The following is a 27,466-nucleotide window of genomic DNA, read 5'->3' as shown; positions in this document are numbered from 1 at the left end:
GCAGCACTCGGTCGCCATAGGTGAACAAAATAGATAAACGATCTAAATCCGCCGCACAGTTTGCCGCGTCAATGAATCGTCAAGTAGAGACGAGCACACTGACCCTTAAGAGAATTATGGTGCTCTCTTAGACGCATGCTGAGGCACTGGCCACTTTGCATGCCTAATGTGCGTTTGACCAAATATACACGTGATCAGAAGAACAGACTACACTACCCCTTGCGGACATAAGATCAGTTTTGGGTATATTTAACTAAGCCAGCCTCCCCTGCCTGGGTGCCCTTCTCAAATAACATGTGGACTGCTAACCAGATATATTTCCAGCAAAGACAAAGTAGGCAGCATGTGCACAACGATTCACAACTGAATTGAGAAAGGAAAGAATGCAACGAAGGCTTCCTTCGTTAAAGATACCGCTAAATTTGTCCAGTGTGTGTCAGAGGCCGTGTACTAAATTCGTTTCATATGTGGTCAAATGTATATAGGGCAGACTGGCCGGTGGCTAAATATGTAGCTATGAGATTATCACATTTCACTCAAAAGACCAGTATGCTCGGCCGACTTGGCCATGCACTGCTGCAATGGGGCTTCAGGCCTGATTTTCAGCCTGATTTTTCACCCGCGGTTGAAATTGCCAGTATAAATCAGCCACGCATACCATATAAATAGCAAGATCTGTGAGCCGGTCCCCATTATCAATGTATGAAGAAAGGCGTCCTTTCTAGATGACAAGAGATAGAACTGAGCCTCCGCCTATTTACTTACATTTTCAATGCAAATGCCGTTTATCGTGATTCCATGCCTTTGTTTTACGACTTCCGCCTTACTTCTCAAATAAAGCACAATACCAGTGCACATCCATGGATATTTTTTGAAATCCTACCATCACCATAAACAGTCAGTTGCTAGCCGAGGTCACGTTGTAAGGTCTTCCTTCCTTCCCTATGTAAATCTTGTCCTGAAAAGTTAGATAACCTGACCGGCAAACTCAAACCGACAACACAAGTTTCGTCTAGTGGACGCGACTGGTTCGCAGAAATGCACAAAAGCAGTGATGAGTGTCTGTTGGCATCCTGTAATGTGTGCAACCACGCTTCGACACTGCTGCAGTAAACTTAGGCACACAACTGCTACGATGCCCACCTGCATAAATGGAGGTAGCTTGCAAATAATATAAACAGGGGGAGAGAAAACACAGCAAGCGTACCAGTAAACAACTCACTACTGAAGTAACTTCAGCACAGCACAATTCGAGCTCATCTATTGTGTATTTGCCAGTAACAGGTATTATAAGAACAAGACAGAAATAGTTGTAACTATCAATGGTAAACAATCGTATTCATGCTGCATGATAAAAGATATTACACTTATATGACACACTACGCGTCGAATTCTTTTATATTGGACAAAAAGTGCACATGCGTGTAGCAAAAGCTTCAGAAAGAAAAAAATATTGGAAATACATGCTACTTCATAGGAAACAATTTGACAGTATTAAACCAAAATAACATGAGAAATATGCTGTGTAATAAGCAAAATATAATTTAAGTTGCAGCCAAGCCAATGATGCGAGAAAAAGTACACAAGACATGTGAGGTCCACTTTTATACAGAACAGGATAATGTGTGCATAATGTCTACGAACAAAAATATGCAGCAAGTGGAACGAAGTTGCATAAATATTTAGCCTACTATGTAAGCTGCGTTTATTAATATCTCCATAAACATATCCACGAATGATAGCGAAATCCTGCTTTTTGGAACACATACACCTAATGAATACATGAAATGTCCGTCCATATTACACGCCGTGCTGCTGCAGCTATGGCCATGGTTTATTATGTGGACATTATTGTGGGTCATGGCGTCATCGCTACAAAGATAATTATGTGTTCACCTATAGCTGTGTCGCAATAAGACTGCCATATTGTGAACACATGCAATGAGAAAGTAAAAACAGTCACGAAAACAATGCCTGCGCTAGTGCAGGGTTACAACAGAGCACAAAGTCAAAGTCAATGATGAGGGTAATGATAATAGGGACGCCATTGCTTCAACACAGCGAAATTTTAACACGCACGCAGCAGCAGCTGCGCATTACAAGAAACTTATAGTTGTGGCACAATAAGACTGTCATATTGCGAACACATGCAGTGAGAATGTAAAAACTGCCTATGGTGTTGGGCTGCTGAGCACGAGGTCGCGGAATTGAATCCCGGCCACGGCGGCCGCATGTCGATGGGGGCAAAATGCGAAAACACCCGTGTACTTAGATTTATGTGCACGTTAAAGAACCCCAGGTGGTCGAAATTTCCGGAGTCCTCCACTACGGTATGCCTCATAATCAAAAAGTGGTTTTGGCACGTCAAACCCCGTAATTTAATTTTTAGAATGTGCAAACCGTCACGAAAACAATGCCTGCACTAGTGCAGGGTGGCAACAGAGCCCAAAGTCGAAGTCAATGATGAATGTTATTATAATAGGGACGCCATTGCTTCAACACAGCAAAATTTTTAAAACGCACGCAGCAGCAGCAGGGCATTCCACGGAACATTTGTCTACATAACTGCTCTAGAGTTCCTTTCATGACATATTTTAAGCAACTGTCCCCTGTCTTGTTTAGTTAAGTCGAAGTTGCGGCAACGGCCCTTGTCTTGAAGAGAAGCCCGTACCAGTAGCAAGCTTGGATTGCTTACATTTTTTCCCAAATACTGCTTGTAAACCGAAAACCTTGTAAGCAGAGATTATTTACAACGTCGAATCATTTATAAACGAGGAAACGTCGTTCCAGTTGTAATCCGTGAGGAGGCAGATGAATCGTTGTCATGCGATTTCATCAGAAAAGGGGGAGCTCACGCACAGGCGCGCATGATGAACACGTAGATTTCCGCACGGGATCTTTCCCGTAAGAAAACGCTTATCAATAGTGTCAATTTCGTATTTTGACAATAAACTTGCGTAACTAAATTCTGGCACCCACCGCTCAGTAAGCATCACCATAGGTTTCAGTGCTGTCGTGGGAGTTCTCTTTCCCACGTTCGCAAACTAATATGTGCCCCACACGAGAAGCGCGCACAACACGTGTGTAGTTAGCAAGCACGTTTGCTCACCTTTTGAATGGTACGACGCGGTCGAAAAGCGCTCTCTAAGTTGCCGGTGCTCCGATGTTACTCCCAGCTTACATGCCGGTGCATAGTGGACGAGCAGTGGCACGCAAACAATACGCATTATATCTTTGCGACGACCTCCCAACATTCCACAACTACCAGAGACAAAGGGAACGCACTCCACCGCATGAACATCGTTGGTCCACATTTGACTGGCGTGCCACGCATACGGCGAGATTGCAGAGAAATAAGCTGTCATCTGGCACATATACGGGCGCGAACTAAGTCACATTTCATTCCACCAAAAAAAAAGAGAATATTCCATCAAACAAGCACATCGTTGGAGCTCGCAAACCGACCGACTCCTTGTAAACAGAACAGCCGGAAGGGATGGATGCTGTGAGCGTCCCAGTTGAAACGGGTGGTAGGTGGCGTCACAAAGAGGCCGCAAGGCGCCAGCGTCATCTGTGAACTTGTGCGACTTCTACGGCCTCCGTGATGATTAAAATATTAACCAGTACACTCACGTTTTGTGGCGTATTGCGCCCAACTACATATAGATGTTGCGACACAAAAGAGCCACCGATAAGTCTATATTGTAAGCTATAGCTTGGCATAATAAGAAATTCTATGACGCATTTTCAGTTTTCAATTACTTCTGCTGTCTGCAACCAGCAAAACTATGGCCTTCGACATCAGAAAATGTTATCTCTATAGAACGCCGTCGCTGTGGCGTTATTCGAATGATTTGCACTTCGGTCACATATCTTAAAAGCCGTGAATTACGTCTTACGCTCCTCCCTGTGTTATCTGTGCCATCACTTCATTTTAAATAACTGCCTACTGTGGTTAACATCAACTGTATGGCCTCATACACTGTTGACGCCATCTCCGAGGTACACACCCCTCCCGCCAAAGGTCAAGCGTTTGATGCCCACCCGACGTCATGCGTCCCACTGCCCTAATTAACTATATAATAATGAATTGTGCTTTAATTAACATCGCCTTCATTACCAACGAAGGTAACGGTTTGACTTTAACCTAGGTTAGTTGGTTCGAGTGCCTTAATCGACCATGGGCGCTATAACGTAAAACTATTCCAAACTTTTCTATTCCAATTCTGCTATCAGCCCTCCGCGATTGGTCAAAAACTTTTTTCGACCACCCCCCATTTCACCTGTCTGTCACGCGACGTTACAAAAACCGCAATACGTCCCCATCTGATATGTTGTGTGCACACTGATTATGCATGATTTGACAGAAAAAAGAAAAACAGTTATTTCTGATTCGACCCATTTTCGCCATTAGCCCTCGGCTATTGGTGAAAAGTTTTCGGGCTGCACCCACTTCACCTGCCTGTCACGCGACGTCACAAAACCGCATGAACTCACCACGTCAAAGTGACGTGTACGCGATAAAGATGCATTAATATGCCGAACAAAACTGAATTTTTTTCGGAATAGCCGCAGGCTGCCCCGTTCCAAAAGGAATAAAAGATAGCTGCCGCCGATCGCTGAGACGCTGGCTACTCGCACCTGCCGGAGAGCATGGGTGTATTTGCGTATAATAAAACTTCTTGCGTGACCGTGTAACGTTTTTAAGCACTTTCGACACGTTTACTACCTCACTCTGCCAACTCTTCTTTGCTGAGGGTAAATTTTAGCGTCATTCTTAAGCTTCCGTTGCATGCCGCCGCGATTTTCGACCAGCCACCACAAGCTAAGTAAGGGAAAGCAGACCAATCGCAGACGCCGGCACCACCCTCTTCATGCGGTTATCGGTTTTCAGTGCACTGGCTCTGCCCTAGTGAATCCCTCTCCACTTGAGCGTTCTCCTCGCCTCTTGTCAGCCAATTAGATACAGCAAGCGGCTCAGTGTAGGCAATGTTATTCGTTTTTCAAGCAAACTAAAGAAACCTCCTATGAACGAGGAGAGCGTTTGATTGGTCTGTTCAGACAACCCTATGGGTGACCGCCCGGCGCTTGTGTCGGTGGTTACGCAAATTTGACGTCAGGAAATTGGAATAGAAACATATTGGAATAGTTTTACGTTATAGGGCCCCATATCTTCATTAAATGTAGCTTAGTTTATATTACTTTCAATAACAACAAATTTCGTGGGTTCCACTCCCACCCAAGGGTGTGGATTCGAGTGCCTTAACTAACTGTTGTGAATCAGAATGCGCCGCTGACACGTATTTGTTTTGTTAGATTCACCGGCCATGCCTCTTGTGAATCGGCAGTGGCTGCGGCTGACGTCATAAGATAAGGACTATAAAAGCAACACTAACCTTTAATAAAGCGTTCGTTCTTTGGCAACTGCTTCTCGAGTTACTTCCGTGGCGACGAGGCTGCCCACCACCGGGCCGTGCCTGCGCCATGGTGGCTCACGCCAGACCACCGGGTTTCGACGAAACGGAAGACAGTTGGGACGCCTACCAGGTGCGTCTGCAGTCTTACTTTGAAGCCTAGGATATCGTCGACTCGAAGAAACGACGAGCCCTGCTAACGGCAGCCTTAAGCACGGGAACAGTCGGCATAATAACGGTACGGTGCGCGCCGGCGAAGATTCAGGACCTTACCTATGAGAAGCTGCTTGAACTGCTGGCAGAACACTTTGCGCCACAGGGCAACGAAATAGCAGAGTCTTACAAGTTCTTCACCAGATGCCAGCGTCCCGACGAGTCAACGAAGGACTTCATTGTGGAAATTCGGAAGAAGGCCTGCAGTTGCAGCTTTGGCGAAGCGCGGGACAGGATGCTACGAGACAGACTTGTTTGTGGTCTACGTGATGCCGGCGTTCGTCGGAAGCTTTTGGCCAGACCTTCGCTGACGCTGAAAGAAGCCGAAGATATAGCGTGAGCAGCAGAGATGGCAGCTCTCAACGTTGATCACATGGAGACCACACAGGATTATGGCGACGTCCATGCCGTGAGAAGCAAGGTGCAAGGTCAACCGTATTACCACAAGACTGATCCGAGCACTTCTCGACCAAGCGAAGACGTCGTTTGCCCGTGCTGTGGTAGCACTAAGCACAAGGCAGCAAAGTGCAAGTTTCGCCGGGCGGAGTGTTTTCGCTGCCGACGTAAAGGGCACCTAGCTAAGATGTGTGTATGGAAACAAGGGGTGGCCCTTTGTGAGGAGCATTCTTCAGAGAGCGACGGCAACGAACTTTGTCTAATGAGTTTGTACACTACGCCGGTAAACTTCGTCAAGCCTGTGGTTCGCACCCTCTGCTGGAACGGAATTCCGCTGACAATGCAAGTGGACACCGGATCGCCTGTCTCCATCATTACGTGGAAAACATACTGCAAGCATCGGCATGCCTGGCCTGCGATCCGCGAGACGTCCTTGAAGTTGTCCTGCTTTCTTGGCAAGCTGCCCGTGAGGGGTCAGCTGAAACTTCCGGTCTCGTACGCGGGAAAGACCCTAGATGCAACACTAACCGTACTGCAATGCGATGGCCCGAACTTGTGCGGGCGAGATGTCATCAGCGCATTTGAGCGAAGCGGAAGCCCCGGCCCCCGGACCGCTTCACTCCTTAAGGGGGGAGAATTGTTGTGAATCAGCATGCGCCGCTGACACGTATTTGTTTTGTTAGATTCACCGGCCATGCCTCTTGTGAATCGGCAGTGGCTGCGGCTGACGTCACAAGATAAGGACTATAAAAGCAACACGAACGCTTTATTAAAGGTTAGGTTAGGTTAGTGTTTATTAAAGGTTAGTGTAGCAACCTCGGCTTCGGCCCGCCCGTCTGACGGCGTTCGAATGTCGGTGCCTACTTGAGCCTGCCTGTGCCTGCTGTCGTGTCCTTGAGACTGCGAGTCTGCCGCTGCGTTCTGGCTGCCTTTAGTCGTTGGTGCTTGCATGGGGGCCTCGGGTTCCATCGCTTCTCCTCCCACGCTTAACTAACCATCTAACTTAACTTAACCTAACTAACTAGATAGATAACCTAACTTATCTAACTAACTTAACCATCTTAACTAACTGCACCTTAACTAACATCGCCTTCATTAAACTAAAGTCGTGGATTCTCTTCCCACCAAACGCAATGGGTCCGAATGCATTATTTTGTTGCACCTTAATTAACATCGCCTTCATTAACAACAAGGGTCGTGGTTCTGACTCCCGCCCAAGGTCGGCGGTTCGAATGCCTTAATTTTATCTGAACTGTGCCTTAATTAATATCTCCTTCAATAACACCAAATGTCGTGGGTTCGCTTGCCCCCCAAGGCCGAGGGTTCGAGTGCCGTAACTAAATATATTGCTACTATATAATTATACTTGTAAATAGCCTTTCGTCGGTGTCTTCCTACGTAACAGTATAATTATTAACTCTATCCTAACTAACATCGCCTTTATTAGCACAAATAATCAAGGGCTCGACTTCCAAAAAAGGTGCGTTCCAGTGCCTTTACTAACTCTATCCGTATTAACTGCGCCTTAATTAATACCAAAGGCCATAATTCGTTGCCTTAATTAACACCATAAGTAGTGGATTCAACTCCCAGATAGGTCGAGGGTTTGTAACATTTTTGTATATCGTGTGTGCACGCCGACAATACCGCATTTTCTTCCTCATGAGTCACTTAATTCTTTCACATTAAAAAGAATTGTTCACGACATGGCGACGTACACTTAATTATATCATGTGGTTTCACATTAGCAATAACACAGAAAAGCTGCCTACTCCACTCATCAGAAATCTTAGGGTGCATTGCCATTTGAGTCCCTGATGTGCGTGGGATGCCAAATAACATTAGACGGTGCATTTATGACGACTGTCTGAGGCCCCATTAGGAACCCACAGCGTTCTGATCAGATACTCATTGTTCATTTTCAACAGGGTGCGCCGTCCAGCTAGACGAGGCAGCCGATGAAACGCAGGGGATCTCGGCCATCTGCTAGGCTGAGAACGACTGCGTCCACTCCAGTGATTGCTGCCGTCAATAAAAAGTTGACGTCTCTCTCTCTCTCTCTCATCCGTCAGCATTGTATCGCTAGCCTCCACAGAAATGACTTCAACCCCCGGAACGTATGTTCGAGTGAGTCCAGCCCGTTATGCGGTGACAAAGGGAGTAGCGCCGCTTCTTGTCATACAGTAAGTTTCTCGCGCACTATTCACTCACATCCACTCCGACTAAAACCACACTTACGCTCCCTCTGTCGCCCTATACGTATAAGAAATAGGTCATCGGGCCCACACGTGAATCAATGGGCCGAAGCATGGGTGATGGCGACTACACCAACAGCACGGTATAGTTTTCGAAGCTTAACGTTTCGTTACTGTCTACAGAGTAGGCGAGTGACAAGCGAGTAACAAAGTGCAGACCATATGCGTTACAAAGCTCGCGCGCAATAAGAACAAACCTATGGCACCTGAGCACACCCGCGACTGATCAAGCAGGAAATGAAGAGTCATAAAGTGACCGCACTGGGAATATTACCGAGTCAGAAATGTGGCAAGCTGCTGCTTAAAAGTATTTGCTAAATAAAGAACGAAGAACTTAGTACACTGATACTGATTCAATTCATAAGCGAAAAGTTAGGATAGCCTGCAATAACTATTTAGCCCCGCTTTTAGCACAAGCATCTTATATACTGCTCGCACCATTGTAAGAAGGGCGCTTAGCTGCGGGAGCGCTTACTTGTTCTCCGAAGCATTGACTAAAATTTCGCGTGTGGACCACCCAGTGACCATCTACGATATCCGCCGAAACAAGAGGTCTGCAGAGCCGCACACGTCTTGTTTTTTCACAAATGAAAAGTTGAGTTAACGCATCCAAACGAGAGGCTCTACGACATGATTGAATGGACAAACTACTTCTCCATGAACGTGGATCAATACGACGTATTTGAGAGAATCATAATTTTAACTTCACATTTACATGTCCAAAACACAAAAATGACGCTGTAGCCAGAATTCTTCACTACTACGTAGGAATGCGTATGAGGCAGCACTGTGGAAACGACGTACGGAAGAGGCGGAAACCATTCCAACTGAAGGAGTTGTTGACCCTAGTAAATGACTCATGGGCTTCTCAACAAGCAAGGTGGCCGTTTCGATGAGTGTAACAGCGTGAATCTTTTATTTTTCTTAATGCGAATGGCATTTTTTACTTACGTAAGCCGTTCAGAGCCTACCTATCTCTCTGGTATCGATTAAATTATGAAAAATAAAGCTTGTTATTTTGTGAAACCTGCGCAAAAAGTTTGCGAAACGACATGTTGCATTCTGCACAATTCGCAATGCAGAGGCGCTCTAATGTAAAGCTATTCCAAATTTTTCTATTCGAATTCTGCAATCAGCCCTCTGCCATTGGTAAAAAAGTTTTTCAATCGCCCCCATTTCGGCTGTCTCTCACGTGACTTCACGAAAACCGCGATAGCTCCCCATCTGATATGACGCGTAGGCACTGTTTATGCATGACTGGAACGAACAAAAGAAATATAGTTGTTTCTGATTAGACGCCTTTTCGCCATAAGCCTCTGGCTATTGGTTAAAAGTTTCGGCTGCCTCCACTTCACCTGCCTGTCACGCGACGTCACCATACCCCGAAAACTCAGCACGTCTAAGTGACGTGCACGCGTTAATGATGCACCAATGTGCCGAACAAAATTGATTTTTTTTCTGAATAGCCGCAAGCTTCCCTGTTCTGAAAGGAATAATGGAGTGCTGCCGCCAATCACTCAGGCACTGGCTGCTCCCACCAGCCGGGGAGCAAGGGTTTACTTACGTTAAATTGCGTGGCCGTGTAACGTTTTCGAGCACTTTGGGCATGTTTACGACCTCACTCTCCGAACTCTTTTTTTGCTGAGGATCCATTTTAGCGGCACTCTTAACCAGCCATCTCAAGCTAAGTAAAGCCACCCTCTTCATCCGGTTATCAATTTTCAGTGTATTAGCTCGGCCCCATCGAATCCTACTCCACTTGAGCGTGCTCCTCGCCTCTTGTAAGGTCGCTCGGTGTAGGCAATATTATATGTTTTTAAAGCAAACAAAAGTGACCTACAATAAACGAGGAGACCGTTTGATTGGTCTGTTCAGGCAACCCCGCGGGTCACCGCGCCACACTTCCATCGGCGCTTACGGAAATTAGATGTCAAGAGATTGGAATAAAATCATATCGGTATAGTTTTACGTTATAGGGCGCCAGTAATTGTTGCTGTAACAAAATACCTTACTCGAGAACTATTAAGCACTTAGGTCTTACTTTTCACCAAGATATGACCTGGAATACCCATCTTTCACTTACATACGATAAGCTCCGAGGTATATCATGCGCTTTATACAGCTTGCGTTCTTTAATCCTTACTCTCTCCGTAAACTTATTGCACATGCACTCGTTTATAGGACGCTCAGATACGGCATAGCATCGTTTTATAATTACTCTTTATCCTGGCGCAAAGGACTTAACTGTCTCCTAAAGGCTGTAGTTCGAATGATCACCTTTCCAAGAATTCGAACCTGTTTTCTAGCACACACTTTCCGGCATTTCATGCTCTCCTTTTGCAGACCGTTCTACGTAATCATTAGTGGAATATGGCCTTTTTCACTCAGCATGTGTGTGTGTTAGACGGATTCGGTCGAATCCCAGCTTTTCCGTTCCGAGATTTTATACGAGGTATGGCCGTTTGAAAAAGAGTTAGTATATACCAAGGATTTCCAACTCGCTGCTGTATTCCCTATTTTCTCTGCCCTCAAAGCGTGAATTGGTTCAGTACCTTCATGTAAGCTTTTCCAAAGTGCCTGTACAAGCTGTTTAACGTTTACTTACGTAATATACCCTTTCTTGTAAGCCATTTTTTTTTCCTTTCGTTGCTTGGTTTTTTTTTTTGTTTTAAAAACTGCACTAGCGCCTTTTTACTGCTGGCTGTCAGGAACAGCCCGACAAGACTCCTCCTGACTTGGGCCGACGTGCGAAAATAATCCTTTCATCTTAATGCAAAATAATCGTTTTTATTATTACTATTATCTACGCTGCCACGCTGACCCAGTGACACAAGTTGTGCACTTCCTTGCGCCACTGGGTATGTGCTCCTGGTGGCGATGCCATCGTGCTTGTTACATCGTCATTCTAGGTTGTCGATGTTACTCTCGCTATGCTGTCGTAGTCACATCTTCAACCGAAATCCTATGGCTCAAGCTGTTTAATAGCTAGGGCCACTAGCTAATTCAGGTTACGTGCCACATGAGTGCACTGCATGATTGATAGTACAAATCCTATCAAATGCCCTCTTGGCCAGGCCACATTTGCTTAATGCAGAAAAAGAATAAATGTGAGTATGTTTAACTACGCATATTTGCAAAACCTACGCATATTAATGCAAAAAAAGGGCATTAGAATGCAGGCCAGCTTATTTCAAAAATAGCTCTCACTTTCTTTTCAAGAGAAGGGGAGCTGTAGTTGTCGCGTTGGTTAGCTACACGCGTTGCATAGGAACACAAAGCGCGTCATTCAAAACGCGGTGGAACAAAAAACGCGGTGTTTATAGCTCTAAGCTTTACTTGCAGAGCCTGCTTAAAAAAGTGGTTCAGGTTCACTTGCATTTATTTATGATTTGCCACTAACACAGCGCTTCCTCTATGTTGCCCGTATATCTGTATGTAGTTGTTTGTGTGCGATATGCATGTATGGGAGGAAAACATACAATGATCGAACCTAACACGACTTTGTTCATCGAAATTCACCATATTATTCTTCACAGGTACACCTGCATCTGCCACCTAATCAGAACTCACTAGATATGTATTGTAGCAGACAGCGTTGGGGATGGAACAATTATTCATGAGCATCACAGTTGCGGCTTGCCAACCGTGTCACACCATGCACAGCTTATAACACTGAACGACTGTAGAGGTCTCATTGAACCTTCAAAATCCTTCACGCTGTACTACATGCTTCTTGGTGCGTCATGCGTCAGCACATTGATGTGCACGATGAATGCATTGGGGCAATGACACCGAAGGCATTCCAAGGGTTTGTTCGCAAGCACAGCAACATGTTTCAACAAATACTGCACTATTTTGAAGCGCCACAGCACATCGCCAAGCTTACAAAAGTGTTGCGAAGCAAATACGTGGCAATGTGACTGCGGCGTATTGGTAGATGACTTACTGAATGGAGCAGAAGGACCTAGATAATACATATAATGACAAGCGTAATCTTTTTGCATCAGTAGGCATGAGCGATAGTAAGCCTCCTCAAAGCATCATTGGCTGCGAGCTCCATCTGTAAGCCGTTTGAGTAAGAAAAGCTTTTGAGTGGCCACAGAAAGAACTACGGGTATGAAATTAAACATGGATATCTCTCGCACGCCAAGATCACCGATGCTGTTAGCAGTGTAGTGATCAGCATGATGCGTTCTCAAACAACGCTGTGTCAGACAACCATGGCACGCACGCGTAGTGCACACTTAATTTAGACAACTGGGGCCTTTGTGTCGTCAGAAATGCAAGCTTCGTGTCACACTGGTGGAACAAGAAAGACTTGACTATTGTGCGACTTCCAGGTATGTCGTAATTGCGAAAAATGCACTGGATAAGCCTGAAAGTAAGGAATCAAGTACAAAAACACGCATAGGAAATAAAAGACAAGAATCATAAGTCAAAGTTAGTGACCACGTGGCCAACAACGATGGACTGCTGGAAGACTGAAACATTTTGTAAGCCATTGCAACTAATGATGAGCTAGAACCAAGGTATTTGTGTCTGTGAAGCTTGAATCGTGTATGCAGCACACGAGTGTAGCCGAGTTCTTGGAGTAGGTGTAAGTGTCGGAGCTACTCATAATTATTTGAAAGCAAGGCACACTGAATGTGCCTGGCTCTCGCTGGGCTAATAAACCACGAAGTCTGTGCAGAGTTGCCATGGAGTTACGGGCTGACCTCATACTGGACATCATCACATGGGGCTGTAGAGCCTTAAGTGTTCATTGGCATGTCAATATTCAGGTGACCGCAGCACTAACTCACACATCACATTTGTCATTTATGGATCACCACTGCATAAAATGATGGCCATCACGGCATAAGAGGAGTTGCCCACGCATGTAAGGCTTTACAAGGCAAGCAGAGTGGTGGCTTTGACGTTCACCTTGGTTAGCAATATGGTATAATTACAATACCCAACAGACCATTGTAACGGATGTAGCACTTCTGCGTTTATGCTAGACAGATCATACGAACCAGTCACATGTTAGCTGCCATCCTGCATTAGCACGACTCAACAGCAAATTAGTCTACGCCTATCGACTGTAAAGACGAAATTTCTGCTGTTAAAAAAATCTTGACAGGAGGATTTGCGACTGCAGTGAAAATCCAATGGTGCAATGAACAATTTGGCTTATTCTATAGTGTGAAAAACGGAAATTTCCATAGCACGAAGGAAACTAGCATAACGTGTACTCCAACGTATTGCAAGGTTAGGTGACGGAGCGTGTCAAAGTCACTTGTGCTGTCACTGATAGCAAAATATTGCTACAGTTGTTCACTAGCGCAATGTGTTATTTTAGCTCCAAGTTGGTTTTGAGGTTTCACGGCATTAGAGGGATACATTCTGAAGTTGTCTGTCAGGAATTATGCTATGACAATATTTGCCGTGCTGCCAGGGCAAAACCACACTTCCTCTTCAGTTACTAGAGCATTGGACCGCGCACAAAAATCCATAGATGCTTCAATGTATCGTTCTTTTATGCTAAATGGGTGATCATCGACTGGTTAGCTTGGAATTCGAGTTTTCATGCATTTGTGTAGCATTGCAGTGCCAACAAACCTACAGACAATGTGCAAAACATACCTATCATTTGCAGCTTATTTTCACGTCGGACAGCAAGGGCAATGGTGTGAGGGCTATGGCCGCACTATGGAGTCATCTTTTTGTCCCATCGAATCATCGGCCAATATTCTCAATCAGGACGGCCTGAGTTTAACTATCGCCACTCGGGTCTTCTTCCATTGGTGCCCTATGTTTGCGCCTGGCACAATAATGGAAGAGTCGCTCTGACATCGTTAGTGTTGCAACGCTTCAGCGCACAAAAATAATTGTTTCCCCACTTTCCTTTTAGTTCGAAAGGACAATTTCATCAAAATTTACACTCAGCTGTAACTTACACTCAGACATAAATATCACAGCGAGAATTTCATTTGCAAATCATTATTATTGTGGATTCGTACAATATGCCAATGTGTAATGAGTGAGTGGAGAGCATCGTGGTTGAAATCATCATCACCATCATCAGCATGGTTACGCCCTCTGCAGGGCAAAGGCCTCTCCCATACTTCTTCAACTAGCCCGGTCATGCGCTTATTGTGGCCATGTTGTCCCTGCAAACTTCTTAATCTCATCCGCCAACCTAACTTTCTGACGCCCCCTGCTACGCTTCCCTTCGTTTACAATCCGGTCCGTAACCCTTAATCACCATCGGTTATCTTCCCTCCTCATTATATGTACTACCCATGCCCTTTTCTTTTTTATTTCAATTAGGATGTCTTTTCTTATCCCTTAACGTTACACCCATCATTCTTCTTTCCGTAGCTCATTGCGTCGTCCTGAATTAAAGTAGAACCCTTTTCTTAAGCCTCCAGGTTTCTGCCCCGTACGTGATTACTGGTAAGACGCAGCTGTTATACAACGTATAAATAGATTGCAATAAAAGCAGCACTAAATTCCCCAGCTGTTTCATTACTTTTCCCCGGCGGCAGCCGGCCTTAAATTAAGTAAATGAAAATGAACTGTATAATAAATACATGCTATACGTCACTAAAATCTGAATTTTCAATGGCTTTCTCCATGCCATCTGGCATTCCTGTACCTTTAAGATATGTGATGAATAAAAACTGGAAATTTCAGCGCATTTCACTCTTTTGGTGTTACGTCAAGCTGAATAAGGATTCGCTACCTAGCTAATTTTCGTACAAATGTGACTGTGCTGGGTTGTAGCGGATTTTTTATCAGTTTTTCACAAGTTACATCTTGATTGGTTGTCTGAACAAACCAACCAAATGCCCCCCTCATTCATAGGGGGTCACTTTCGTTTGCTTGAAATGCTATATATATATATATATATATATATATAGGTCTATTATATGACATGGTATAGTGCATCACACTAGGGGCTGTATAACGTAAAACTTTTCTAATATGTTGTTATTCCAAACTCCTGACGTCAAATTTGCTTAACCGCCGACGCAAGCATCTGGCGGTCACCCGCCGGGTTGTCTGAACAAACCCATCCAATGCCCCCCTCATTCATAGGAGGACACCTTTGTTTGCTTGAAATGCTTGAAAAACGAATAAGTTTGCTTGCACTGAGCGGCTTGTCTTATCTAATTGGCTCACAAGAGGCGAGGAGCATGCTCAAGTGAGAGGAATTCGATGGTGCCGAACCATTGCACCGAATATTGATAACTCAATGAAGAGGGTGGTGCCGGCGTTTGAGATTGGTCCGCTTTCTCTTACTAAACCTGCGATGCCTCGTCGACAATCGCGGCGGCATGCAACGGACGCTTAAGAATGACGCTAAAACGGATCCTCAGCAAAGAAGAGTTGGCAGAACGAGGTCGTAAACGTGCGGCAAATTCTCGAAAACGTTACACGGCCACGCGAAAAGCTTTATTACAAGCAAATAAAACGTTGCTCTCCGGCAGGGAAGTGTAGCCAGTGCCGAAGCGATCTGCGGCAGCCATCTTTTATTCCTTTTGGAAGGGGGACCTGCGGCTATTCAGAAGAAAACTCACTTTTCTTCGGCTTATTATAGCATCTTTAACACGTACACGTCACATTGACGTGGTAAGTTCTTCCGGTTTTGTGAAGTCGCGTGACAGGCAGGTGAAGTGGGTGCAGCCCGAAAATTTTTTACCAATAGCCGAGGGCTATGGGCATCGAATCAAAAATAACTATTTTTGTTTTGTTCGGTCAAATTATGCATAATCAGTGTGTACACGTCATATCAGATGGGGAGCTTTTCGTGACGTCGCATGACAGACAGGTGAAGTGGCGGTGGTCCTAAAACGTTTTTAACTATTGGCGGTGGGCTGATAGCAGAATTGGAATAGAAAGGTATGGAATAGTTTTACGTTAAAGCGCTCTAGATCTACCTTTTTATCTGGGAACACGTGCGCATTGACTTCCTAGACAACAGCCACATGTACTGTCGCGATCAAAAGGTTTGGAACCAAAGGTGCTGTGATTTTTTTTTTTGTCGCAGCCTGGGCAGTCCTGCTGAAGTTAAGAGTGCACGCGTACGCCCCCATATTTGACCAGCACAATGTATTAAACCAATTCCAGGCCACGGAGCTGTGCATGAATACACCTTAATTTTTTTGATGGTGCGCTGGCCTGCAAATATTTGATCGTGACTGTGCTTATTATTGCCATTCAGGAGGGCTTGTAAACGTTCATTGTGTTGTCCTTGCAGAACTTTAACCATAGGTGCATGCGCAAACGACAACTGAAAATTATATTGTCGATAAGACTGAATATCATTATGCCCTACGGGCTGAACACAAAATGCATGCCAAGACGGTGTCATATACTTTAGAGGACAGCATATTTCAGAGTTTCAATTTCGTAAGGCGGTCATTATAATGTTTCTCCACTGTCATTACAATGAACGGAATTCTGAGATTTCATGTTTCAAAACGTAGATTTTATTATCAGGCATGCCCTAGCAGGGGACTGCGGATAAATTTTTACCAGCTGGAGATTTCATACATGCCCCCAGTGCACGGGACACGGGCGTTTTTGCATATCGCCGCCATAGAAATATGGCCGCTCCGCCGGGATTAGATCCCGCGTTTTCGTGCTCAGCAGCGCAACACCATCGTCTCTAAGCAACTGCGGCGGCTTTGTCAGTACACAAATCGTGACTACGAATTCCATGTGTTTTTTAAATATTTTTTTAAGTCCAGCACCGTAATATCTCCCTTTAAGAAAGGGTACGAAAGTGTCTTGTCTTATCAGCTGAAATCATTAAACGTAATTTTTTTTTGCTCTGTTTTCCTACTTGTGATAGAATTTCTGTTATACCTCTTGAAATAACACAATACTATGTTATGAACTCTCACCAACGCCAAGAATGCGGTTGACCTTGTTATTGTTTGTGTGCGTTCGTGTGGCTTTGTCTTGCTGCGCGCAGTAACCATTGCGTTATTTTTTTTTTTGGCTCCCCGTGAGAACGAAGCGAGATGTGACGCGGTGATGAAAGCCGCTGCGGCCATGAAGACAGCAGCAGCAACAAAACAACGACAGGTAACGTGAGGCTCGAGTGTCAAGGAGGCCACGCGTAAGCGCTGGCCATCTTGCGGCGGACAAATGGCAGTATAAAACGCTGCACCGTGGCACTGTGCGTCAGTCACCACTGTCGGTAACTTACCCAGTGCCACGTACGCTGTGCGCGCGATAAAGCCGAAGAAGTAGCACGTCTTGGAAGCAAGAGCCTGCAAATTTCTGCGTGCTCGCTTCAGTGTCCGCAAGGTTTACCCATACTCCCAGTCATGAAGTCTTCTGCAGCCGCTGTCTTCGCTCAGGTAAGAAGACTGCACTTAAAATCAGTTGCAACCACTATGGTGAAGGAGGGCGACCTGCGTAGAATTCTTTTGAGTTCTCACCTTGGGAGAACTGCCAGAATATGCACAGCCATACGCTCGGCTATTCGAGTGCGTGTTCATAATTTTGACCTGCAGATCATACTGGTACTACGCAATATATTGTACATAGGTCGCAGACGTTGGCTGTTATAACATGCAAGCTGCGGCATATATTTTTCGACGATTACAACGTTCAGAAGAGACCCAGCACCCTCGCACTGAGCTCGGGAACTGTAAATGGCTGTGGTGTTTTTTCTCTCTTCTTATTATGGTTATTATTTTCATTTGATTTTTACAGCGTAATCTCTTATGGCCTCAGTTCAATAGCCATTTCGGATAATCGCCACAGACGACTCCAGAGATTGGACCCCACCATGAATTTTAGGCTACCACCGAAAATTCAACGAAGCTGTGCCAGTCTTCTGCACAGACTAAGGCTGGGGGTAACGTTTACGCGCGGATACGTGCACCTCATGCGACGCACCGAGTCTCCACACTGTGAGGTGTGCAATGTGACTGAGACTATAGGTCATGTGCTTTGTGACTGCCCTAAGTTTGTGGAAGAGCGTGATTGGTTGGTCAAGGACCTTACGCGTCTCGACACCGCACCGTTGTCGGAGGACGTTATTTTAGGCCCTTGGCCAGGCGCTCAGTCGAGTTTCAAGGCCATCAAGGCATTACTGAACTTTTTAAAAATTACGGGCCTGGATTGCAGACTTTGAGCATGCCAAATTGCTTGCCATATGTTCTACATCTTCCTTCTATCGTCATCGTCACCCATCATGCACCTCTTTCTTCCCTCATTCTTTCCCTCTTCCCCTTCCCCCAATGCCGAGTAGCTGGCTAGAGGAATATACCTCAGGCCGACCTCTCGGCATTTCGTGTCATTAAACTTCTTTCTCTCTCTCTCGGTTGAAGATTTGTCCGCTGGCGCGCCGGTGCCCGTTTCTGCTAACGGTAGGAATGAGAAAAAAAAAAACAATTCCCAGTTCCGGCCGGGTTAGAAACCGGGTCCTCTGCGAAGGAGTCAGCTGCTCTACTACTGCGCCACGCGAACGCCCTTGCTAGCAGCTGCGGAAGCATCGCCCTATAGATGCGTCTTAGCGCGCGAGGAATCACGTGATGCGAAATGCGTGCCACAAACAGGCTTCCCAGTTGACTTCCGGTTAAGCCCTCTGGAACAACGCAAGTTAGAATAGCCTGTAAATTTACAGAATCCTCCAGCTGGCATAAATTTTGCCAATAAGTTGGAATTTTCTACAAATTAATTTTACTGTTCAGTGCCACAAAAAAATCCCATACATGAGATTTACACATGCCGCACTTTATTTATATCTGAACACATCAAAAATATGTGCCTACAGTAAATTATGCGCAAAATACTTCCGTTTTCTTGGCAAACTTGGCTGTCAGAAATGCAAGACCGGAAGTTTTCTGGGGTCATGAATGCACTGCTGCCACAGTGTGGATGAAAAAGGTCTATACGTGCACACTTTGCGTGGCAGTTGCATATTATTGCACTCGGTGGCACGACATGTAGCAGTTGCATCGTGTCAGGCCGCTTGCCACGCTATGTGAGATGCGCTTCGCGTAGCGTCCGTACGTGCAAAATTTGGGTTTGCAGTTGTGTCTTATTTCCCTAGCTGTAACGGCATGTACTATGGGGACGCTCCTCCAGCTCACACTCTGATTGTGCTTCGTGTGCCGCGCAGACCTGTGACTTCAATTTTGTATTGTGGAGATCGGGGGATTTAGACTACGTATTTCATCGCAATCCGCTCTTAATCGCAATCCACCAATTTTCACTCTTCCTCTTTATCTTCACAGAAAACGCGAAATATATTTTGCCGCACAATACAAGGACGCACCCCAGCCATACATTTGGTTAGAAGAGTGAGCGTACACCCTTTAGAACTTATGGAAATTAGCTCCAGTAGATGCGGCAGTGCTAGCTTTACTCCCCATAAATACAGCCATATCTCTATTACAATAGCGATCGGCGCATATAGCAGATATTTTTCGCACGCGATATAGCAATGACGAAGGAACTTTCCGATAGAGCTGCTTGATCCACGCCGCGATTGCGTGGTGGAAAAATGGTGTTGGGCTCTAGCGTGTGTACGATACCTTTGGCGTTGCAGGCTAACTTACGCAGGCGAGCGTAGCTTTGTCAAAGTAGGAAAAACATGGTGCGTCCGTCGAAATAGCCGCCGCCCGCTTCGAAAAAGCCTTGTCGCTGTCTTTCAGTGTTTGTCTATTTCAAGCCCAACTGAATTCTGCATTTAAGTTATATGTGTATCAAGGCAGCAAGATATTGGCAACATTAGAGGTTGTGCTAGAGATGTCCAAATTATAGGCACTGTATGGTGAACAACAAGAAAGAAAGCCGCATATGATCTCCAACATTAGTCAAGGGCGGAGGGGGGGGGGTAGGGTTCATAACGCACATGCACCGTCCGATTTACGAGGCATGACGTTGCGATAATGCTGCATATGTTTGCTTGTACTTTCGTACAGGTGGCGCCATAACCAGTACCTGCTTGGAACTGTTCTGTAGCAGGTGATACGTTTGAGACGACCAAAATGTGCTGAAGCGCAGGCGTAACGTGTCACGTGTTAATAAAATCGTGCTGTCCTATTCAAACCGACGTGTGGACTGGGCTCCGCACACTACATGACAGTGCTATGCCATCGTAATAAGCAACGATCGTTAACTGAGGAGAGTCGGCAATAGGACACCCAACCAGACAACTGCAATTCCACATGCTCGAAGAGTCTGTGGTCTCGCAATGGCCTGACTGGTGACGCAATCGGTCCAGTAATGCCAGATAGCAGTGGATTATCACGATAATTATGGGCATTTACTTGGCTTGTATATAGTATTTATGTATATTTGCTGGTCTTTTACTGCAGTCCGTTGCGTTATTGTTACACTCAGATAAATTATTTTAAGGACATCTTTTGCGGCGTACTCTTCAACTTACCAAATAGGTAATGCTAACGCTAAAGCAAGCCAATTGCGTTGTACCAAAACTCTTGACTACGTATATGCATATCATATTGACAGCAAATAAAGAAGGGGAAAGCGGAAGCGAACGCAAGAACGTTTTTGTGTGCTCTTCCGCTGTCCCTGTCTTTATTTGCGGTGATTATTTATTTATTTATTTATTTATTTATTTATTTATTTATTTACTTATTTATTTATTTATTTATTTATTTATTTATTTATTTCAATACCTTCATACCTTCAATACCCCAGTGGGACGTTACAATATGATATGCAGTAAACACGAACTAGGCCAAACTGAAGTTCTTCTTGACTACGTCTTACCGTCTATTATGCACGGGTCATATGAAAGCACAGCAACATCATGTGGGAAACTGCGCGATTTGTTCACAGGTGTTCGCACTTTCCATCGTCGCCACGACACTCGGCGGCGGTCAGTCCGGATTTGGTGGAATCGGTGGCGGATTTGGCAGCGGATTTGGTGGTGGACTTGGTGGCGCCATTGGCACATTCTACGTAAGTACATTCACACGACAGGTACAGCATCAAGCGAGTACATCCAGACACATAACAAGTACATCATTGCGTAGTCACTGTGAGCCTACCTGTACTAGAATAAAACCTTGGGTATAGCCGTAGATTCTACGTAGAAACTTCCATACAAGGGGCAAGGGCAATCACACAGCTGGCTTCAACACGGATGTTGTGGTGCTTCTTTCTCTTGATCAATATTACGATATTTGTAGACAGGAAGTAACGTGCCCTAGGGCCGTCTAAAATGTAGTCCAGACTTAATGGCATTAAATTAGGTGACTCCGATTGGCAATTGTGTCATAATAAACTAGGCGAACGTGAAATTCGTCATTATACATTTAGCAGAACATCGTGTCCATGAGCTTTCTTTAAAATGAGGGGACGACTTCTTGAGGCCTACCCAAAAGTAGAAATGTATGTATTAGAGCACGCTCTTAGGCTCCTGTTGCTGCGTTGGGAGTTCACGTTGGCGTGACCGAGCGAAAAAGCACAGCGAAGGTGGAAAGACGGCGATAGCCAAGAGAGCGCGGGGAGGAAAGCGGAGGAAAAGGGTACGTCCAAAGCGTGAGATAAAAAGTGTGGTGCCGCGTAAGACAGGCTTTGCGGCAACGACTGCGACGAGATAGCGCCAGCGTAGCGCGCCGTCGTCTGTTCACCCATGACATGCGGCGGGCGCGTCCACCAAAACCATACATGGAAACAAAGCGCTGCATGAGTGGAGGTCTGTCCGCGGCAGCTGCTGTGAATCGTACCTACGCGTCTCCCACACGCTGCCTCTCGCGATTTTGCGATCTCTCGATTAGCAAGGCATTCGCACTCCACTTCGCTCCGTCGGCCATGTGCCGCAGGAGACAGAGCGTCTGCGCGAACGAATATATAGTGAAATGAAAACACGCATAGAGGTGCGCATATATATTGTGTTAGCGAATATCATAACGGTCGGTGATTTTTTTCGACGAGTCTCCAGCAACAAAAGTGAAAAAAAACAAGCAACGATAATAGAATTCTGCTAATTATAGCTCGCTCAAACTTCTACACGCTCCTGTCAAGAAAACAAAAGAATTCCTAATAAGAAATTAAATGTGCATTTGAGTAATATGGCGTGCATCGTCACATCCCAAGAGAAGCGTAAAAAAAATGCTAATGTCATCTTAAGGGATAGGTCTACAAGAAGTGGCGGCACAAATGTATTCCACGATCCCTAGAGTTCTACTACCTATTAATAATGCGAAAGCATTATATGTCCCATGAGGCAGAAAACCCGGCGTGATCAAGCGACGATACCGAAATTGGCCTACGGCGTAAAGAGTCAAAGCACGTCAAGGAATGCTCGGATTGACGTCAAACTTCTCACGGAGATTCCTGTAATCTAAGTGAACTAACGGAATTCAAAAGAAAATTAATGACATTTCGGTTTGAGTGGAAGTCAAGCTTGGGCCGCCGTGGTGCGAGATGAGCACGCTTCCCTGACGCCGCGGCAGCTCCACGGTTGTGGCTCGTTCTGGCTCCACGGCCTGGCATGTGCGAGATTGCACGCGCCACGTCACAGCCACCCAGCTGCAACGTCAGGGTAACGTGGCTTAAGTTAGTGTAAAGGGAACGAAGGATAAAAAAATTGAATGAAGGTGCTTTAATGTACAGTAAGGTTCATTCCAGTGGTTAAGGTGCATTAACGAAGGTTAAAGGTTGGCACATATTAGAGCAAGGTGGATCGAGCAGAGCTGTTAAGCATACGTGACAATGTATAACTTCACCTATCATGCTGACGTGATAACTTGACGTGAAATTGGCTCTGAGACGCTCATGCTATGATATTACATCACGTGTCACGTCATGAAAGACAATGAATCGATCAAAGTTTGAACACGTAGCTACTTCGTGATGAGTTCTGAATGGTTGCGGTCTTGTGATTTATGAACGCAGAGAAAGGTAAATGAAGAACGGAACGCAAACTCGTTGTTGTACATAAGATGCATTTGATGGTCATAGTTTAGAGAAGTGACAATACTTTCTCATTCAAATCACGCAAGGTTATTTAAGTGACTGCCAATTTTACAGCGAAGCTGTTAGCCACGCCTTGGTCAGCGTTTTTCGTGTAGTTAACCAGGGACAAAAAACATGGGCCGATTCCGGAGTTAGGGCGATTCCGGGCCGACCCACGGCAGAGGTGAATCACGCAGCAAAGTTGAGCGAAAAGAGCATGCATTATTTGTAACCGCACATACAACATACCGAAAAGCATTTGCTTCAATAAAGAACACGCAGTAAACAAGCATCCGAACCACATAATTGATAAGGCGCTCCTGATAACAATTCAGAACAAGTAACACTCCCTGCATACGTTTTCCAGTGAATATTACAGATGCGCAAGCTGCCTCAGTGACGGCAGCTTGCGAATGTTGATTGACGTCACTAGTGTTCCGTATATAAAGAAGCAGCCTAGCAACTGCGTTCATTGTTCTTGTAGCACCGCTATGGGTAGGCAACGCGCAGTTTCGACTCCCGAGAAGCAGCGTGTATTGCTCCCATTCTTCTAAATTACCATTAATAGAAATACTCTAAAGCAATAAAGCATGTGTAGTAGTAGCTCAGCTGTTGCAGTAATGGTTTTCAACAACTTCGCTGGACATACACTTTGGCAAGGCAATTATTTTATTGGCACTATGCACGTGTGAACGCTTTGCCTTACTCTTGAAACAAATAAAAAATGGGGACGAAATGCCAGGACACCCTTGCTCTTAGATTTAGATGCACATTAAAGAACCACAGGTGGACTGCGGCGTGCCTCATAATGAGATCGGGGTTTCGGCACGTAAAACACACAATTAAATTTCTTTAAGCAAATAAAATAAATGAAATAGAGCTAACTCTGCATGAGTCACAATGGTTGATGTTAGCAAGAGAAGCTACTCCTTTTTAATGTCATATGCATTTGCGGCACATAGCTCGTACTTAGTGCTGCGACAGCATTGGTGATGATCAAATCACTCCTATAACGCAGCCCTAATTGTCATAAGTGGGCACCGTATTAAAGGAAACATGCTGTGGACATAGCGAGAGAGAGAGAGAGAGAGAAGGGAAGACGGAAAGGCAGGGAGGTTAACTAGACTGAGTCCAGTTTGCTACCCTACGCGTGGGGAGGGGAATGGGGAGTGAAAGAGAAAGAGAGAGAACTTAAGTGTAGGTTGTCTATAGTCGCGCACTCAAGTCCGTCGCCTTCAGGTAGCGAAAAAGCGCTCTAACTGCTTTTTGGGCCAATGAGCTGTGAGGCCAGGCTCCCAAGATCTTCGCTTCCGTGAATGGCCTGTCATCCAGTCTATTTAATGCACACTGGAGAGTCTCACGTTGATTATCGAAGCGAGAACAGTGGCACAGAAGGTGGCTGATGGTCTCTTCACACTTGCACTTAGCGCACATTGGTGAATCCGCCATTCCAATGCGGTAGCTGTAGGAGTTGGTGAATGCTACTCCTACCCACAGCCGACACAGCAGTGTTGCGTCACGTCGTGGAAGGTTCGCTGGTAATGTAAGTTTTAGTGATGGGTCGAGACTGTGTAAACGACACTTAGAGTTCTGTGGTGTATACCAGCAACCTAACGTGATTGCACGAGCAAGACTGCGAAGCTCTCTTGCAGCGTCGACTCTGGATAAAGGTATAAGGACTGTCGGTGAGCCAGCCTGGGCACGTCGGGCAGCGTCATCGGCGAGGTGATTACCAACGATGCCACAGTGTCCCGGCAGCCACTGAAATATGATGTCATGTCCTCGTTCAGATGCGCAATGGCAGGTTTCGTTGATTTGTGACACCAGCTGTTCATAATTGCCACGTCGTAAGCTTCGCAAGCTCTGGAGGGCTGCTTTCGAGTCACAAAATATTGCCCATTTGTTGGGCGGTTCTTTTTCAATGTATTCGACAGCAGCGCGAAGAGCGGCCAGTTCAGAACCTGTAGATGTCGTTACGTGAGAAGTTTTGAACTTGATGACGACCGATTGAGATGGTAGAACAACGGCGCCCGTAGAATTTTCGGACACGGAACCATCCGTGTAAACATGAATTCGGTTAGCATATGAAAAATGTAGAAGTTCCAATGTGGTCTGCTTGAGAGCCGCGGTGGGCAGGCTAGCTTTCTTCACTATTCCTGGAACAGCAAGGTACACAGGAGGCTTCTTCAAGCACCACATAGGGGATGGCGTTCTTGTTGCGGGTGAGTGCCTCAAAGACAAAGAGTGCCGGTTAGCCGCAAATCGATCTGGAGAACGCTGCCTTGGGTCTTTTCTCAGGCAAGTGAGCGAGATGGTGGTCAGGGACTGGATATATGGCGAACATGCGCCCGGAGTGTGTCGATATCTATATAGGTCCTTATTAGGTTGTCTCTCGCGAGGGCAATTGTTGCAACGGTTGAAGCATTTCGAGGTAGCCCCAGACATGTTCGAAGGGCTTGGCCTTGAATGCTCTGTAGGACATGGATGCTAGTTTTGTTAGCATTGGACAGCACTGGTGTGCTGTATCGCAAGTATCCTAGGAAGAGCGTCCTGTATAGTTGAAGCATAGATGCCACGGATGTGCCCCACGTTTTACCGGCAAGAAACCTTAGTATATGGGAGATAGAAGTAAGCCTCTTCTTCAAGTATGAGATGTGGGGGCTCCATGAAAGGTCTCTGTCTATAATAACGCCTACATAGCGAGAGAAAGCTTGTTGAAACAAGGTAGATCCTTTGAAATTTTTGAGATCGCCACCTGTTGAGTTATACTGGTATGTCGCGGCCAAGTACAAATGATAGCCGAAGGCACAATGCCGAAAATTACTGCGTATGATCAGCCACTACCGGCAGCCATTCTCTACATGGTAATAAATAATGGAAGGTTGATGTGTTTTGTCGGAAATGGGCTTAATGAAACAAACACAAGCGCGAAAGTCCTGGAGGTTGTGTCTCCCGATGTTAACTGCTGGCTCATTTGCATAAAAATTACATATTTTTTATTATTATAATCAAGTTGCATGCTCAAAACAGACGCACATTTTCTAAGTTTAATTGCATATAGTTATTGCTGATAATATGCACCGAGAGCTAATGAATGTTGGAGGGTTAAAATTACGTTCACTGTGCCGCAGTACAAGTTTTTTTTTTTTCGTGAAGATGTTTAGCAGGAAGCATTGCTTTCAAGCTTGAAAAAGACATTTTTAAGCGGTTCGGTGCCCAAATGACGCCTTAGATATAAATGCTCCTGTTCCTCAAATCATATTTGTACTAAACGACACAGATATGCCACTCATATGAAATTTCTAAATGCAGCCACCGCAACCGTACAGCTTCGGCTACGACAACGTCGACCAGTACGGCACCAAGTCCTTCCACAAAGAACAGGGCGACGCCTCTAACAGAAAGACAGGCATGTATGGCTACACGGACGCCAACGGCATCTTCCGCCAGGTGAAGTACATCGCTGATGCTGGCGGATTCCGCGCGAAGGTTGACACCAACGAGCCCGGAACCGCCCCTGGAGCCAGTGCCGACGCGGTCTACAATGCGAACCCCCTCCCCGCTGGCCCGCAGTACCGAATCATTGGTGGATCCTCCCCCTTCTCCTCACCCTACACGAGCGCCTCCACTTCTGTCTTCGGTTACGGCCGTCCTTGGTCTGGATAGTCAAGTGTGTGACGTAGGGAAGCGTTTGTTGAATATTTGACCCCGCTTCTGACGATGTTCCCGTCTCAAAGGAACAGGCTAGCCAGCGGTTGTCAGAATAATCTTCAATGAGAATAAAAACCCCGTTCAGTGATCGTCAAACGCTCGTTCTCGTTTTTCCGTTGACAATGACGGTTTTTTCCCAGGCTCTCAGAAGCTTGCAGAAGCCTGTGATCTTGAATGAGCCGATAATGTCGTAAGAAATCCCCAGCATTTTGCGATTATGTTTGTATTCCAACATTGCAGTGAAAGTGAAAACAGCACCAAAACTATGGATCACAAAATAAAGATTGGCCAGACTTGCGCCTACAAAATAAGCCTACAATGTAAGCCCAAAGATAGAGGCAAGCACCGTCCGCGATCATCGAAAATTTGATGCGCGGGTCAAGCGCGTCAGCTTATATACACGACTCATCACTGGTGCCCGTGTGCCTTCTGGAAAGTACTACAGAATCGGAGTCTCGCATACGATCAGATTACACCAGGTTTGGTGACGACAGGCAACTGACGGAACCATCGATAATAGTCGTGAAATTTCAGATC

General features: G+C 45.6%; 1 protein-coding gene across 1 annotated transcript; it reads left to right on the top strand.

Moving 5' to 3' along the window:
• The first annotated feature begins 17,481 nt into the window (after window positions 1-17,481).
• Window positions 17,482-27,017, top strand: LOC135912018 (cuticle protein 10.9-like). Its single transcript, XM_065444409.1, has 3 exons — window positions 17,482-17,634; window positions 21,095-21,217; window positions 26,531-27,017. The coding sequence occupies exons 1-3, from the start codon at window positions 17,602-17,604 to the stop codon at window positions 26,882-26,884; spliced, it is 510 nt and encodes a 169-aa protein (XP_065300481.1). The 5' UTR covers window positions 17,482-17,601; the 3' UTR covers window positions 26,885-27,017.
• The last annotated feature ends 449 nt before the right edge of the window (window positions 27,018-27,466 follow it).

Source organism: Dermacentor albipictus, chromosome 1 (assembly GCF_038994185.2).
Source record: "Dermacentor albipictus isolate Rhodes 1998 colony chromosome 1, USDA_Dalb.pri_finalv2, whole genome shotgun sequence".
Classification (NCBI taxonomy): domain Eukaryota; kingdom Metazoa; phylum Arthropoda; class Arachnida; order Ixodida; family Ixodidae; genus Dermacentor; species Dermacentor albipictus.
Note: the sequence above shows the minus strand (reverse complement) of the source record. Positions and strands in the feature narration are given on the sequence as shown.